The sequence below is a fragment of the Stigmatopora argus genome, chromosome 20, assembly GCF_051989625.1.
Source record: "Stigmatopora argus isolate UIUO_Sarg chromosome 20, RoL_Sarg_1.0, whole genome shotgun sequence".
In the NCBI taxonomy this organism is placed as follows: domain Eukaryota; kingdom Metazoa; phylum Chordata; class Actinopteri; order Syngnathiformes; family Syngnathidae; genus Stigmatopora; species Stigmatopora argus.
Genome location: NC_135406.1, coordinates 7,022,621 through 7,040,120, shown reverse-complemented (window position 1 = coordinate 7,040,120; position 17,500 = coordinate 7,022,621). Strand labels below are relative to the sequence as shown.

At 40.5% G+C, this 17,500-nt stretch overlaps 2 protein-coding genes across 2 annotated transcripts in view; both read left to right on the top strand.

Moving 5' to 3' along the window:
• The window catches only part of LOC144065872 (uncharacterized), a 10,819-nt gene extending 4,769 nt beyond the window's left edge, over positions 1-6,050 (top strand). The window contains exon 2 of the mRNA XM_077589077.1: positions 2,950-6,050. Coding sequence (XP_077445203.1) covers positions 2,950-5,303 — 2,354 coding nt within the window. The 3' untranslated portion in view covers positions 5,304-6,050. The remainder of the gene's footprint in view (positions 1-2,949) is intronic.
• The window catches only part of LOC144065946 (uncharacterized), a 175,507-nt gene that overhangs the window by 94,564 nt on the left and 63,443 nt on the right, over positions 1-17,500 (top strand). The gene's annotated exons all lie outside the window — the stretch shown is intronic.

Genomic DNA, 17,500 nt, shown 5'->3' with positions numbered 1-17,500 from the left:
ACGATTTGTTTCTGCGCATGCGCGTTTTTTGCGACGCCTCCTTTTGAGACGCGATCTTCAAGTGATTTATGTTTAATTTAATTTCAATTAAATTCAAACCTGCGCAAACATTTTTTTGCTCAAACCACATGTCAGAAAATTTGAAGAATAATTATTTCCTATGTCCAACTCTCTTACATTTATAAACTTAATGCATCGAAGGAAGTGACGCTGCCACCACGCATGCACAGTTTTCGCCACCAAACTTAACCTATGGGTCCCAGTCGTGTCTAGCTTAAGCTACTTTATGACCTTAAATATCAGCCAAAATCATTTTCAAGACCTCGTTGAAGCTTTGTGCGCTACTTTAGCTCAGCCTGTTAGCATATATCAAAGGAACAACTCTTCAAGTCGTCGAAGAACTTTGAAGCTTTGCGCCCTCTTTAACTTAGCCTAGTTAGCAGCTATCAATGGCGTCTCCTTCAGAATTTACGTATGGGAAAAGACCAGCAAAGTTCCACGAGGAAAACTCGACATTTTGCAAAATAATGCATGCAAAAGTTGTCCTTCACAGACTACAAGGTGGGTCCATTTTTATATCTATATATTTCCTAAACCATTAAGGCTTAATGGTAATTGTAGAAGTGCTATTTTTGTGCGCTGCAATCCCTCAGCATTTCACTACATCGCAGATTTTTTAATGCAAAAATGTTTTTTATTTTGTAAATTATTTTTCAAGCGGGAGCAACTCCCATGTCTCCCGCTTGCTACTAGGACACAGCACTGACTATTTTTATTTTATTTTAAGTTCTTAAAAATGTGAAAAAGCAGCCCAGAGGAGCGAGTGGTTAGCGCGTCGGCCTCACAGCTCTGGGGTCCTCGGTTCAAATCCAGGTCAAGTCCACCTTTGTGGAGTTTTCATGTTCTCCACAGGCCTGCGTGGGTTTCCTCCAGGTACTGCGGTTTCCTCCCACACTCCAAAGACATGCATAGACTTTGCATAGTAAGGCTTTTTTTAATAATAAAAAAGACCATGTAAAGTAAAGCATTAGTTTCTTTAAAAATGACCATTTATGGAAAGGCTTTTTTTTTTTTTTTAAAAACATTTTTATTTTGACGTGTGTGGGTTTTCTCCGGGTACTCCGGCTTCCTCCCACATTCTAAACACATGGTAGGCTGATTGGACACTCTAAATTGCTCCTAGGTATGAGTGTGAGCGTGAATGGTTGTCTGTCTTGTTGTGCCCTGCGATTGGCTGGCCAACAATTCAGGGTGCCCCCCCCCCCCCCCTCTGGCCCAAAGTCAGCTGGCATAGGCTCCAGCACCCCCCCGACTCTGATGAGGATAAAGCGGTTCAGAAAATGAGATGAGATTAAAGAATCCTTTTGGTTTAATAAAACAAAACATTTTTAAACATTGAAATGTGTAGGTGTGCTCTTAATTGTACAGTGGTACCTCGTCATACGACCGTTCGTCATACGGAATGCTCGTCTTACGGAATGCTCGTCTTACGGGGGAAATTTCGATCGAATAATTCGCCCGTGATGCGGTCAAAGTTTCGTGATGCGACCAAGCCAGGTTGCCATGGCATTTTTTTGGCATATCTTTCGTGTATAACAATATTTACGAGCACCGGATGAGCTATTCAGACCAGGAAACGCACAACGCGCATGCGCGGTGAAAAGAGGGCTTTCTGGGTAATGAAGTATACTCGTGCTCGCAAAAGTATCCCCGGCAGCAACTCTATCATAGGCGCCGTTCGATGGGACGCGAACACAGATGCTACAAGCTAAAAGGAGCCGCTAGCCAGCGCCCCTGTAGCTCCCATGAGAAATCCGACTCGGATCGCTGCCGCCTGTGCGACGAGGAAACAGAGTCGTCTGAACACTTATGGCTCCGCTGTCCGGCCTTAATGACCGAACGCTACCATCGCGGCTTGGGCAACTCCCTGGATGAACTTATCCGTGTTCCAGTGGCAGCCCTAGCGCTGCTGAGGGTAATCCTCAGGCGCCTGAGGTGAAAAAGAAGAAGAAGAAGAAGAAGAAGATGAGCAGCGGGGCGATCGCTGATAAGACTGCTTGCTGCTCGTTGGCAAGTGGTCGTGCGTTCTCCGATTGTGAGGACATTTGTGTGCATCATTTTCGGAATATTTTGAAGGGAATAGTACGACAGCAAACAGCCCATCGATAGCGAACGTGAGGGTGGAGTGTTTGTTCTGTTTACGAGTGCGTTGTGTGGAGGGAAAAAAAAAACGAAGCCCCTCTCCCCTCGGCGAAATCCGGCCAATTTTAGTTAGATTAAACACTTTATTTCTATTAAACCACTCGTTATTTATTACTTTGTCAATATATGGCGAATTATAAGAAATAAAACATTTTTTTTCAATCCAATATCCTGTTTCTGGTGTTTTTTTCAGAGAGTTGGAACGAATTAAATTGTTTCCCATTCATTTCAATGGGAAACTTTACCTCGAGTTACGAGTAACTTGTCATACGAGCTCAGTCCCGGAACGGATTAAGCTCGTATCTCGAGGTACCACTGTACTTTAATTTTGAAGGTGAACTCTGTTTTCCTCAAACTGTTGATTACAATGCGGGTCACCCGCAAGTGCTATAATTATTGCTTGTTAATTAAACATTTGCTGTGGCAGCCTGCATATTACAGGAATACCTTGACTTACCAGTGTCCCAATTTACGAGAAATTTGAGAAACGAGCTAATTTCCGAGCAATTTTTTTCCTTGAGAAATGAAACAAATTGGAGATACGAGCTTATTGAGATGGTGGTCAAATATGTGTGGGTGTGTATAGTCATTTGAGTTGATTTCAGTTAAATTTGAAGTTAATGTCATGTTACGAGCCTAACCACCGCCGATATAAGTATAAGACTTTACATTCCCAGTCTAACCTAAAGGACTTCTCTTTGGATAGACAGATTATGAAACATTTCATTTATTTTCGTGTCTTTGCAGGTTTCAGAGAATATCTTGGTCCTGATGGGAAAGAGTCTGTTGGCCTTAAAAAGGAACTTGAGCTCCCCCAAATTAAAGAGGAGGGGCCAGAGTTCCCTCAACAACAAATGAGAGACGAGCGACTTCCAATCAAGAAGGAAGATGATGTCACCTGGTCATTTGGTGAATTCCTGAAGAGGGAAGAGGATCTGGGCGTGACCAGCAGAGGGGCGGAGCCTTCACACACCTTAACGTTACCCCAAATTAAAGAGGAGGAGCCAGAGTTCCCTCAACAGCAAATCAAAAAGGAGGAAGAAGATGTCACCGTGTCAACTGGTGAGCCTTTCAAGAGTGAAGTGAATCTGGGCGTGACCAGCAGAGGGGCGGAGCCTGCACACACCTTAACATTACCCCAAATTAAAGAGGAGGAGCCAGAGTTCCCTCAACAGCAAATCAAAAAGGAGGAAGAAGATGTCACCGTGTCAACTGGTGAGCCTTTCAAGAGTGAAGTGGATCTGGGCGTGACCAGCAGAGGGGCGGAGCCTGCACACACCTTAACATTACCCCAAATTAAAGAGGAGGAGCCAGAGTTCCCTCAACAGCAAATCAAAAAGGAGGAAGAAGATGTCACCGTGTCAACTGGTGAGCCTTTCAAGAGTGAAGTGGATCTGGCCGTGACCAGCAGAGGGGCGGAGCCTGCACACACCTTAACATTACCCCAAATTAAAGAGGAGGAGCCAGAGTTCCCTCAACAGCAAATCAAAAAGGAGGAAGAAGATGTCACCGTGTCAACTGGTGAGCCTTTCAAGAGCGAAGATGATCTGGGCGTGGCCGGCAGAGGGGCGGAGACTCCGAACAGCAGCTCAGCAGAAGGGCAAGCAGACAATTTAATTGCTCCGTTATCAGACAGCGAAGACTTGCTTTATGACAATGAAGGTCTTAAGGACGGCAAACTCTGGAAATGCTCTCAGTGTGGAAAAACCTTTGGGAAAAAGTCTACTTTGAAAACACATAAGAGGAGCCACACTGGGGAGAAACCCTTCTCATGTACATTTTGTGGTAAAAGATTTACAGAGAAGGGACACTTAAATAGTCATGCAAGAACACACACAGGTGACAAACCATTTTCATGCTCAGTTTGTGGTAAAAGATTTACACACAAGAGAAACTTAAATATTCATGCAAGAACACACACTGGTGAAAAACAATTTTCGTGTTCAGTTTGTGGTAAACGATTTAAAGAGAAGAAAACCTTAAAAAGGCACACAAGAACCCACACTGGTGAAAAACCATTTTCGTGTTCAGTTTGCGGTAAAGCCTTTTCTAATAAGCAAGTTTTACGAATACACACAAGAACCCACACTGGTGAAAAACCTTTTTCGTGTTCAGTTTGTGGTAAAAGATTTACCCAGAAAGGAAGCTTAAATAGTCATGCAAGAACACACACAGGTGAAAAACCATTTTCGTGTTCAGTTTGTGGTCAAAGATTTACACACAAGCAAAGCTTAAAAATGCACACAAGAACACACACAGGTGAAAAACCATTTGCTTTCTCAGTTTGTGGTAAAAGATTTACAGAGAAAGGAAGCTTAAAAATACACACAAGAACGCACCCAGGTGACAAACCATTTTCATGCTCAGTTTGTGGTAAAGCCTTTTCTCATAAGCACGTTTTACAAATACACACAAGAACCCACACAGGTGAAAAACCATTTTCGTGTTCAGTTTGTGGTAAAAGATTTACAGAGAAGGGAATCTTAAAAATGCACACGAGAACACACTCGAGTGAAAAACCATTTTCGTGTTCAGTTTGTGGTCAAAGATTCACACAGAAAGGAAGCTTAAAAATCCACACAAGAACCCACACTGGTGAAAAACCATTTTCGTGTTCAGTTTGTGGTCAAACATTCACACAGAAGGGACACTTAACAATTCATGCAAGAACCCACACTGGTGAAAAACCATTTTCGTGTTCAGTTTGTGGTAAAGCCTTTTCTCATAAGCACGTTTTACAAATACACACAAGAACCCACACAGGTGAAAAACCATTTTCGTGTTCAGTTTGTGGTCAAAGATTTACACACAAGCAAAGCTTAAAAATGCACACAAGAACACACACAGGTGAAAAACCATTTTCGTGTTCAGTTTGTGGTCAAAGATTTACACACAAGCAAAGCTTAAAAATGCACACAAGAACACACACAGGTGAAAAACCATTTGCTTGCTCAGTTTGTGGTAAAAGATTTACAGAGAAAGGAAGCTTAAAAATACACACAAGAACACACCCAGGTGACAAACCATTTTCATGCTCAGTTTGTGGTGAAAGATTTACAAAGAAGGGAAACTTAAAAAGGCACACAAGAACACACAACTGAAAAACCATATTCGTGTTCAGTTTGTGGTAAAGCCTTTTCTCTTAAGCACGATTTAAAAATACACACAAGAACCCACACAGGTGAAAAACCATTTTCGTGTTCAGTTTGTGGTCAAACATTTTCCCAAAGGAGAAGCTTAAAAAAACACTTATTAACCCACACTGGAGAACAATGTTTTCCTGCTCAGTCTCTGGCCACAGATTCGCTACAACAGCCCAATTAAAAAGCTACACAATTCAAAAACCTTTTCCAGGTGCAGTTAATGTTCCAACATTTTCACAGAAGGGAACCTGAAAAAAAGACTTAACAACCCGCAGTGGCAAAAAGCCCTTTCTTTGCTCAATTTGTGGTTCAACACATTGGTTAAAAATACTTAATAATACATAATACTAAGTTTGTTGCCAAGGATTTATTTCATTTAATCTTCAGAATTTTCTATTAGTTTTGTAAACTACATTCTTTTCCTTTTTTTAACTATAAGAACCGACTTTGGGTTTATTTTTGAGTAGTTCTTTTCGCTTTTCATATTTATCCAAACTGATTTGATTTGTATGTAAATAGACCTGGCAGTCGGTATATGAAGTCAAATGTGAATTGTTTTTTTAATTTTATTTTAATGTTGAACAAACAGATAATACTCAATATTCTTATGTATAATCCTTAGTATGAATAAAAATATTGATGGCTTGAAACTTATCGTTGTGATTGTATATTGCTTTCGCCTGTGGTCGCCTCCCCTGTGTTACCCACCTGTTTTCCATGTCTCGTTAACCCATGCCTTACTGCGTCCTGCGGCTTATTGTTCATTTTAATTTTTTGGGGTGTAATTTTTTATTTTGGGCTCAGGTTTTCAGTTTGCTTTTTGTGTTTTTAATTAAAACTCTTTATGTATACCGTAATAATTGTATTGACACACTACTAGTGATGGGTTTATGAGCATCACTTGTCGTTTCCATACAGTGACCTACTGCTTCGCAGAATACTTACACCTAGTGTACGTTAGAAATCACTGCAGGAAACGTTATACAAAAAGCCCAAGGGTGCATTAACGTCAACTCGAGTTCATGTGGGCCGGACTATTTTAGATATAATATTTATATTTATATTTATATATATATATATATATATATATATATATATATATATATATATATATATATATATATATAATACCAGTGGCGGGCCGGCAGGGCCTTCAAGGCCTTCTCTGCTGGCCTAAGAAATATCTGAATCATATATTATATTTTATCCAATACTTATTATTCCAAATGGTCTGTTAGCTTCCTTACATTGCTTTTCCCCCTGGTTGCACTGCTTCCAGATGTGTGTTTTCATATTGAAGCATTTAACCAATCACATTTCAGCCATTATTTGTTGCCAGATCAGATCTGCCTCAAAGCCTTCACAATCAGTTCTGCGGGCTCTGCTGCATTAAACTAGACCAGGGGTAGGGAACCTATGGCTCGGGAGCCATATGTGGCTCTATTGATGGGTGTATATTGCTCTCCGCTAACCTATGGTAAAATATGGGAACCGCTGGTGAGAGAGCTAAGTCCCGAACACACCAATGGGAGCGTCACGCCGGCAATGTGGCGCCGACACCGATCTCTAGCACCTTTTTAATCATAATTTTCTTCATTAGACTCTTCTGCATGCATACTCTGATTGATACTCATTGATTAGCAACAGTTGAAAAAATGTACTCAAAAGAATTCAGAGATTTTTTTTTTACTTCCAAAGTGGTGAAATGATTAATAAATTGCACACATTTCATGTATTTTTACTTTTAAATTCTTAGTATGGCTCTCAAGGAATAATGTTTGAAAATATGAATTGTTTATGGCTCTCTTCGTCAAAAAGGTTCCCGACCCCTGAACTAGACTGTTGCTTTTAACCAATCAGATTTCGAGTTGGCAACCCCACAATGATTTTTCATAGGCGTTAGCATTTTGCTGGCTGGGACATGTCATTGCTTTCACAAACTATGATTGGCTAGTAGGCGGGCCAAAGCAGCCAGAGATCGCAAACTCCACCCACATGGCCGACAGTGGCAAAAACAAATGAATTCTGTTGCAGATTTCTCTCACAAAGCCATTTTCCAGACGGACTTTTCCAGAAATAAAATGGACATCATTAAGAAAGGGCGGTCAACTCCGAAGCTAGCAAGCCTGTTACAGCCGGGAATATGGTGTGTGCGGCACTTTCAGTGTGCTAACTTAGCTCCACAAACAAATAGTATATTGTTGTTTTGATTTAAAGCCATTTTCAAAACGGACTATGCCAGAAATACGACAGGACAGGCTCGACTTTCAGCATTAGCTTCGATGGCGATAGAAAAGAAGGAAGAAAGAAAGGAGGATGGATATTGTGTAAAAAGGATTTTCGGTGAGTAAAATATGGCCATATTCCTAAATAATATTTCAATTGTGGGCCAAGTTCTGATATCTGAAAAGCTCCAGTGTTAGTTTTTAAGCTCCAGTGTTTGTATTTAATCACAAAATGCTACTAGGAAGTGGATTTTACCCCAGTTTAATTTTTGGCGTTTCACCATTGACGTCCATCGCTGTCTTTTCCCGGGAAAAATCACCCCCTGGCCCGGTTGTAATGTCTCAAAAGCGCCAGTATTTGTATTCAATCAATAAATGATGCTAGGAAGTGGATTTTACCTAATTTTAGTGCATTTTTTGTCATTTCACGTATGGACGTATCGGCCTTCATCGCTGTCTTTTTACCGGGGAAATGATACTCCGGGCCCAGTTCTGATGTCTAAAAAGCTCCAGTATTTGTATTTAATCAATAAATGCTGTTTTCGGCTGGATTTTACCCCATTTTCTGACAATGTTTGCCCGTACGCCATTGACGTTCATCGCTGTCTTTTCCCGGGAAAATCACCCCCTGGCCTGGTTTTAATGTCTGAAAAGCTCCAGTATTTGTATTTAATCATGAAATGCTGCTAGGAAGTGGATTTTACCCCATTTTTGTGCATTAATTTATTGATTAATTTTTATGTGTCGCAGCTGTAGCTGCAGTAGCGGTTTTATAGCCATAAAATAGTTTTTGAGGGTTGGATTGATACGTTGAAGGCGCTACCAAAAAATGCACCGACCGCCACTGGTATATATATATCTATATATCTATCTATATATATATATATATATATATAGAGATATATATATATATATATATATATATATATATAGATTTATATCTATATATATATATATATATATATATATATATATATATATATATATATATATATATATATATATATAGATTTATATCTATATATATATATATATAGATTTATATCTATATATATATATATATATATATATATATAGATTTATATCTATATATATATATATATATATATATATATCTATATCTATATCTATATATATATATATATATATATCAGTGGCGGGCCGTCAGGGCCTTCAAGGCCTTCTCTGCTGGCCTAAGAAATATCTGAATCATATTATATTTTGTCCACCAATACGTACGTATTATTCCAAATGGTCTGTTAGCTTCCTTTCATTGCTTTTCCCCCTGGTTGCACTGCTTCCAGATGTGTGTTTTCATATTGAAGCATTTAACCAATCACATTTCAGCCATTATTTGTTGCCAGATCAGATCTGCCTCAAAGCCTGCACAATCAGTTCTTGCGGGCTCTGCTGCATTAAACTAGACTGTTGCTTTTAACCAATCAGATTTCGAGTTGGCAACCCCACAATGATTTTTCATAGGCGTTAGCATTTTACTGGCTGGGACATGTCATTGCTTTCACAAACTATGATTGGCTAGTAGGCGGGCCAAAGCAGTACCGAGGCAGCCGAGATCGCAAACTCCACCCACTATGGCCAACAGAAGCAAAAACAAATAGATTCTGTTTGCTCACAAAGCTATTTTCCAGACGGACTTTTCCAGAAAAAAAAATAAGAAATATTGGCCCATCATTAAGAAAGGGCGGTCAACTCCGAAGCTAGCAAGCCTGTTACAGCCGGGAAAATGGTGTGTGGGGCACTTTCAGCGCGCTAACTTAGCTCCACAAGCAAATAGTATATTGTTGTGTTCATTTAATGCTATTTTCAAAACGGACTATGCCGGAAATATGACAGGACAGGCTCGACTTTCTTCATTAGCTTCGATGGCGATAGGAAAGAAGGAAGAAAGAAAGGAGGATGGATATTGTGTACAGTTAAAAAGAATTTTTGGTGAGTATAATTACAAATATGGCTATATTCCTAAATAATATTTCAATTTTGGGCCAAGTTCTGATATCTCAAAAGCTCCAGTATTTGTATTCAATCAATAAATGATGCTAGGAAGTTGTGTGGAGTATGAAATGTATTCTTATGCTTTTTACTAGTCAATAGGTTTATTTAGTGTAGTCACTAGAATAGAATTTTGCATGGGCTAGCGGAAATTTCCGTCCGTGACACCTATGAGTTGGGGGCGCATCATCTACCATGACCCACCCTTTTCTTTGTTCACATTTTCCCGCCTATAGTTTGTACCTATGTCACATGACCTTTGTTCAATAAAACTGGCAGACTCTGCTGGAGGGAGCAGGAATCTCAAACTGGCTACGCTAAGAGGTGAGTGCATCTTTTGGCGCTGGCTACTCTGACTTCCTCCTTCAGCTGAAGCTAGTTAAAAACTCATCATGGCCGACTCTGTGTGCTTCCTCTAATTCGAAGTTATTGAATGTTAATCGATTAGATCCAACATTTTCTGGTGCCTTAGAAACCCGGGAGATTCATTTCTGAATTTTCGGACCACGGTGGACTGAAAGCCGAGAATACTGACGTCAGCTACTCTTACTTTAAAAGAGAGGGCATTTCGGTTGATCGTGGCCCGTTTGAAGAACGAACCCCCATCGAAAAGGAGGAGGCACAGAGACGGTAAGGGGCTGTTTAAAATTAATATTTAGGACAAGTCTGGTGGGAATCCCGTTTTTCCAATCGTGAGAAAGTCGAAGAAAAACGCCTCATAAATCGGGGATAAATGCATATCGTTGGGGAGTATGTATGTCAAAAAAGAAGGTAATACACAAGGTATGCGGCGGACGTACACTTCGGCCATAAGTTACGTTCGTAAGGCAAGCTGGTGACGCGGCTTTAACCTAGGGGCTGAAATAGTCCCTCGGTAAAGGATTCCTGGAGATTGTTAAAAATAAAACTTCAAAAAATACTGCACCCGATGAGTAAGAAAGCGCTCGATTAAAAAGTATAATACTATTATATAAACCGGAAGCGTTTGTTAAGAACCGAAAGTACGCCGATACGCGCTCGGGACGCGCTCGTGAATAGAGGGGATTTAAAAGTAACGGTTAAAAAGACAACGTAGACGGATAAATAGGATAATAAAAATAAGTATTAAAGAGATAATACATTAGATGGGGCGCCCCTAGAGAATCGCCGTAAAATATCGCGGTAAATATATTAATAGCGTAACATATTTGAAAAACGTTCAAACAGGAGCGAGAAGAAAAAAGCATCCAAGATGGGCTCGGGGAACAGCAAAGAATATCCAACTGATGTCAAATTCATGTTGAAACATTTTCCTGGTCATTGTGGTCATATAGAAGAATGGACCAAAAAGGACAAAGCACATGGGTGGGGGGGGGAAATTGTTATTAGAGCCATTGCAAGCTATTCAAAGGAGCTTAGAAGTAAAAAAGGCAGTAAACAAAGGGAAGAAGCAAGAAAAAATAGGTAAACAGCTGGAAGATATTAAAGTATGGATAGAACAAGCTGCAAAACGAGAAGAACAAAGGATTAAGAAGAAAATAAAAAAGGCAGAACAAAGAAATACCATGGCCGCTGTGATTGATGTTAGGCCTGGTGAAGAAACAATGGCAAGAAGCCCACTTTACGGCCAGCCCCCCTTCACAGATTTTGACACCCCTCACCCGCCAAGCCACGCACACCCATTGCAAACAAATAGAGGGGGGTCGCCCATGGAGTCTACTGCCCCGTTCACACCTAACCAAGGAGCACAAGCTGAACAAAGTCGCTGGCAAGGAGGACTACCACAAGATGGAGCCAGAAGAGAAGAACCAGAGCACGCAAATGCCACTGCAGGTATGAACCTGAATCACTTGGGTCCGATTGTCTCCCCACAGATGCAGACGAGAGCACAAAAAGAAAGAAGGGAAGAGGGACAACTCTACCCTTCTCTGGTGGCGTTCCAAGGACCTCACCCTAACCCACCACTATGGGCACCACCAGGTCAGATATATCCCATGGTTGAAGTGGCTAATCCACACTTTCAGGTGAACGGAGATCACAATCGAACCATTCTCGTCCACCGTCCATGGACCGAGTCCGATTACACCGAAGCATGCAAAGGGCTGGGAAAGCCAATCAAGAACCCGACTGAATGGTCCAATAATTTTGAACAATTGAGACAAACTTTCCACCTGAATGGAGCCGAGACAAAAAGAGCGTTCATCATAAGTCTGGGACACAACTTTTCCAGAGTGAGAGGAAACTTTGACGAAAGAGATAAGAGATCAATAACAGCGCAATTCAAACCACATGACTCAATTTGGGGCAGTGATGTTCCTGACGACCATAAGTTGTGGTCCACCCCCCAAAAAATCATATTGTCACTACTTCCCCAGCTTGGAGTGGGTAAACTTATGCTCCGAGTAGAGACATTGAATTATCGTATGGGACTGTTCATTAACCAAACCGTCAAGGCCCTACAGGGCATAGCAGATGAATTAAAAGCCCTTAGAGAAATGGAGTTGCAGGATCGAATGGTTTTGGATTTGATAACAGCCAAGGATGGAGGTGTGTGTGCCATAGTCGGAGAACACTATTGCACTTTTATCCCAGATGAAACCGGTGACGAAGGTAATATTACTCGTGCCATAGCTGAAATGAAAGCCTTAGCCAACACCATGGCCCAGGATCACTCAGCCGTAGGTGCATCATTATGGTCGTGGTTTTTATCCGGGTCATGGTTCTCAATTCTGGTTAAGATTGCAACCCCCTTACTTGCGATTATGTTTCTGTTCTGTATTTTTTCTATGTGTGTAATCCCATGTATGAAAGCTATGATTCGAAATACTATCCAGCACACGCTGGTAGCTTACAGTGACATACAGTATCACCGCATGGCAGACCATATTGGAGATTCTCGCACTCTTTCGAAGTGTGACGGGTCCCACGATGTCGAGTCGTCCGGGTAATTGTACTTGTCTTGACTTAAAAATTGTGTTCGCTCATTAAGAGGGACGCAGAGGAATTTTTCTCGAATGACGCTAAATACCTCGAGTTTTTCGCCTTTGCCTTGACAAGTGATTTTATTATTTTCCATACCCCTTGATAAGTAACTGTTGATGATATTTGTATTCTAGAACCTGGATAGGAGGGATATGAATTTATGTGTTTGAAGAAAATTCTTTCAAAGTAACTACAGGGGGAAATGTGGAGTATGAAATGTATTCTTATGCTTTTTACTAGTCAATAGGTTTATTTAGTGTAGTCACTAGAATAGAATTTTGCATGGGCTAGCGGAAATTTCCGTCCGTGACACCTATGAGTTGGGGGCGCATCATCTACCATGACCCACCCTTTTCTTTGTTCACATTTTCCCGCCTATAGTTTGTACCTATGTCACATGACCTTTGTTCAATAAAACTAGCAGACTCTGCTGGAGGGAGCAGGAATCTCAAACTGGCTACGCTAAGAGGTGAGTGCATCTTTTGGCGCTGGCTACTCTGACTTCCTCCTTCAGCTGAAGCTAGTTAAAAACTCATCATGGCCGACTCTGTGTGCTTCCTCTAATTCGAAGTTATTGAATGTTAATCGATTAGATCCAACAAGTGGATTTTACCTAATTTTAGTGCATTTTTGTCATTTCACGTATGGACGTATCGACGTTCATCGCTGTCTTTTTACCGGGGAAATGATACTCCGGGTCCGGTTCTGATGTCTAAAAAGCTCCAGTATTTGTATTTAATCAATAAATGCTGTTTTTGGCTGGATTTTACCCCATTTTCGGGCAATGTTTGCCCGTACGCCATTGACGTTCATCTTTGTCTTTTCCCGGGAAAATCACCCCCTGGCCTGGTTTTAATGTCTGAAAAGCTCCAGTATTTGTATTTAATCATGAAATGCTGCTAGGAAGTGGATTTTACCCCATTTTTGTGCATTAATTTATTGATTATTTTTTATGTGTCGCAGCTGTAGCTGCAGTAGAGGTTTTACAGCCATAAAATAGTTTTTGAGGGTTGGATTGATACGTTGAAGGCGCTACCAGAAAATGCACCGCCCGCCACTGATATATATATATATATATATATATATATATATATATATATATATATATATATATATATATATATATATATATATATATATATATATATATATATATATATATATATATATATATATATATATATATATATATATATATATATATATATATATATATATATATATATATATATATACTTTACTATACAGTGGGTGCTAGAGCCTATCTCAGAGGACTTTGAGCACAACGCAGGGGACACCTCGAGGTGGTTAGTGCGTCGGCCTCACAGTTCTGGGGTTGAGGGTTCGATCCCATGGCAAATGGTTGTCAGCCCCCTTGTGCCCTGCGATTGGCTGGCCACCGATTCAGGGTGTCCCATGCCTAGTGCCCGTAGTTACCTGGGATAGGGTCCAGCATCCCCCCGGGATCTTTGTGAGGTTCAGCGGTTCAGTAAATGAATACAAGTATACAGTCTAGGGCAGGGGTCGGGAACCTTTTTGATGGAAAGAGGGATAAACAATTGATATTTTTTTTAAATGTTAATCCTTGAGTGCCGTGCTCCGAATTTATAAGTCAACATACATGAAAATGTGTACAATTTTTAGTCACTTTACAACTTTTAAAGTACAAAAAGTCTTTTGACAACATTGTTACATGTTGGAGTAATCATTATTATAAATGTGTTTGCAATGCTTATTTAGGAATAGAAAGCCTTATTATAAACATGCTTACTATATTAATCAATATATTTGCTTATTAGGAATAGTAATGCTCATCCTGAATGTGTAACAATATTAAACAATATATATATATATATATATATATATATATATATATATATATATATATATATATATATATATATATATATATATATATATGTGTTGAACGCTGTGCTTTTATGTTAGAGTTATTGGCATTAATAAAAGCCATTTTAATGCATGCCTTGCTAAAGTAAGGACTGTGGTTCACATCAAGAGGACAGGGAATGGCCATGGGCATGGAGAGGTCTCAAAACAATTGCTCTTGGGAACTGCGAACTGTTTTCGGCTTCGGAGGACTCACGACAGGTGCTCTTGGGAACTGAAGACTGTTTTCGGCTTCGGAAGATGGTCTCACAACAAGCGCTCTTGGGAACCATGGACTGTTTTGGGAAGCACCTCTTCACTGAAGGGTTCGCATCGAAACGCGCTTGGGAAGATTCGACAGGACCTACAATTGTTTTGATAACTGTGCAAAATTGTTGTGAGACTCTACGAATGTTTAGACTTCGGTGGGGCATGGTGTTAAAATCTTATGAATAAATTAGCAAAAGGGACTTCGAGTTGTTAGAATGATCTTGACCGGACACGCGGGTGGATGTATTCTCTTCTTGCAAGAATTTAATGGAGATGTGACTACAGATGCCTTTTTATTGAAAGCTGAATTTGGAGATACCTAAGGATTAACTTAACATTACATTGTTGCTAATCAATTAGAATATCCATGCAGAAAAGTGTTATGAAAAAAAAGTTTGATTATAAGGCGCTCCATAGTTTACCTCACAGGTTAGCGGAGAGCCATATGCACCCATCAAAAGAGCCATATGTGGCTCCCGAGCCATAGGTTCCCTACCCCTGGTCCACAGTGTAGTCTGCCTTTCGCCCTGAAGTCAGCTGGGATAGGGTCCAGCAAACCTTGTGAGGGAACGCGGTGCGGATGATGACTGAATGGATGTTTTATTTAGTAACAATGCAAAACATTTATTGTGGTAAAAAAATTTAAATATTGCTCAAACCAATATACTGGTCGACTTTTTCTGTTCAATGCATGTATGGTTTGAAGTGTTTTTCAATGGCCTGCTTTTATGCCAAGTTAGTGACTCACTGAGGCTTTGAAACGCTTTGGTGCATGTCGGATTTCTAATGGGATTGAAAGTCATATGTGCCGTCGTTCTTGGAAAAGATGAAAGAATTTGTTTGCTAAACACATCTCTCCTTGTCTTTTAATCTGAAAACTTAATTATCAAATTAGTTTGTGGCTCCATTCAAGTACTAGTGCACATGCAACCAGATTTGTTATCATAGGTATCCCAGGTTAGTTCAAGCAACTCACATCTTAATTACAATACATTGCAGACAATTAAGTGTGTTCGGCTTTGTGCAAAATGTGGAAGCTCTTTCCTAACAAAGGAATGAACATGGCGCCGGCTGAGTGATTAACACATCGGCCTCACAATTCTGAGACCGAGCGTGAGACCCCAGGTTCGGACCTTCCTGTGTGGGTTTCGTATGTCCCCCCAGTATTGCGTGGGTTTCCTCCGGGTACTCCGGTTTCCTCCCACATTCCAAAAACATGTACTATGGTAGGCTAATTTGACACTAAATTGCCCATAAGTATGGGTGTGAGTGTGCGTGGTTGTCCGTCTCCTTGTGCCCTGCCTCTGGCCCGGTTCACATCCAGTTATGAAAATACTAAAGCTGCCTTACGGAGTCTGCTGGGATAGGCTCCAGCACCCCCCGCGACCCTAATGAGGATAAAGCAGTTCAGAAAATGAGATGAGATGAGCTCATTTAGAAACTGCATTTTCGCTCTCTTTGGGTTGACTCTGTGTCATACGAAAATTGATTGGATTGTCTGACCCTTTGTGTGTGATAAATATGCAAAAAACACAGAAATCAGGAAGTGGGCAAATACTTTTTCATGGCACTGTATACTGTGTTTCTGCTGTTTTCTGTAATTTGTTACTTATATGATAGCTCAGTCATCCAGTTATGAAAATGCTAAAGCTGCCTTACGTCAACAGGTTAGGAGCTTTGCCCATAACTCAGAAATACAGTCTCATTCAGTTCCTAGTATGAAATGAAGGGTGTTCAAAGGAACCAAAAATTCCACAAATAATACATCCATATGTAAAACTTATTTTATGATGTGAATAAACTAACTTCTTGATGCAAGACACGGAATTGCTGTGGGTAAAATATTCCTTCATAAAGACAAAAGTCTGTTATCTTCTGCTGTTTTTAAATGATTCACAATACTGTACATGTGAAAGAGAGACTGCATGAACAGCTGGCATTGTTTCTCAAAAACATAACTTATTTATCACCACACAATAATCAGAGAGAGCGAGAGAGAAATGACAAATTGAAAAATTCTAAAAAGATTCAGCTGTTAAAAAATAACTTTCCTAACTGGTGCTATCCCACTCAGAGAATCGATCAATGGCTGAAAGTATTGTATGTTGGCCAACATAATGGTCATCATCTCATTGTCAAATGGATTTGTATAATGAACACACACCAACGCAAGGTCAAATACACATGTTAGAGCCCTTGTTATATAATCCTCATTTAAAGTCTCTCCTCTATTTATCTAATTGTGAATATATTTCTATTTCAGCAATTCATTTTCGCACATAAATGAAAGATAAGACCAATAATAAAGGATAAACAACAAAGGGGAGGCCCGGCAGCGCAAGTGGTTAGCATGTCGGCCGCACAGCTCTGGGGTCCAGGGTTCAAAACAGCTCGGTCCAACTGTGTGGAGTTTGCATGATCTTTCCCGGCCTGTGTGGATTTTCTCCGGGTACTCTGGTTTCCTCCCACATTCCAAAGACATGCATTGTAGGCTGACTGGACACTCTAAATTGCCCCTAGGTATGAGTGTGCGTGGTTGTCTGTCTCCTTATGCCCTGCAATGGGCTGGCCACCGATTCAGGGTGTCCCCTGCGTCTGGGACGAAGTCAGCTGGGATAGGCTCCAGCATCCCCCGCAACGAAGGACATAAAAATGACAGAGGGTATGAAATATGGGCATCCATTTAGTGAGGTAAACAAAGCATGTACATATACATACATACATGCACGCACGCACGCACGCACGCACACACACACACACACGCCAATGCACCCTTGGGCTTTTTGTATAAAGTTTCCTGCA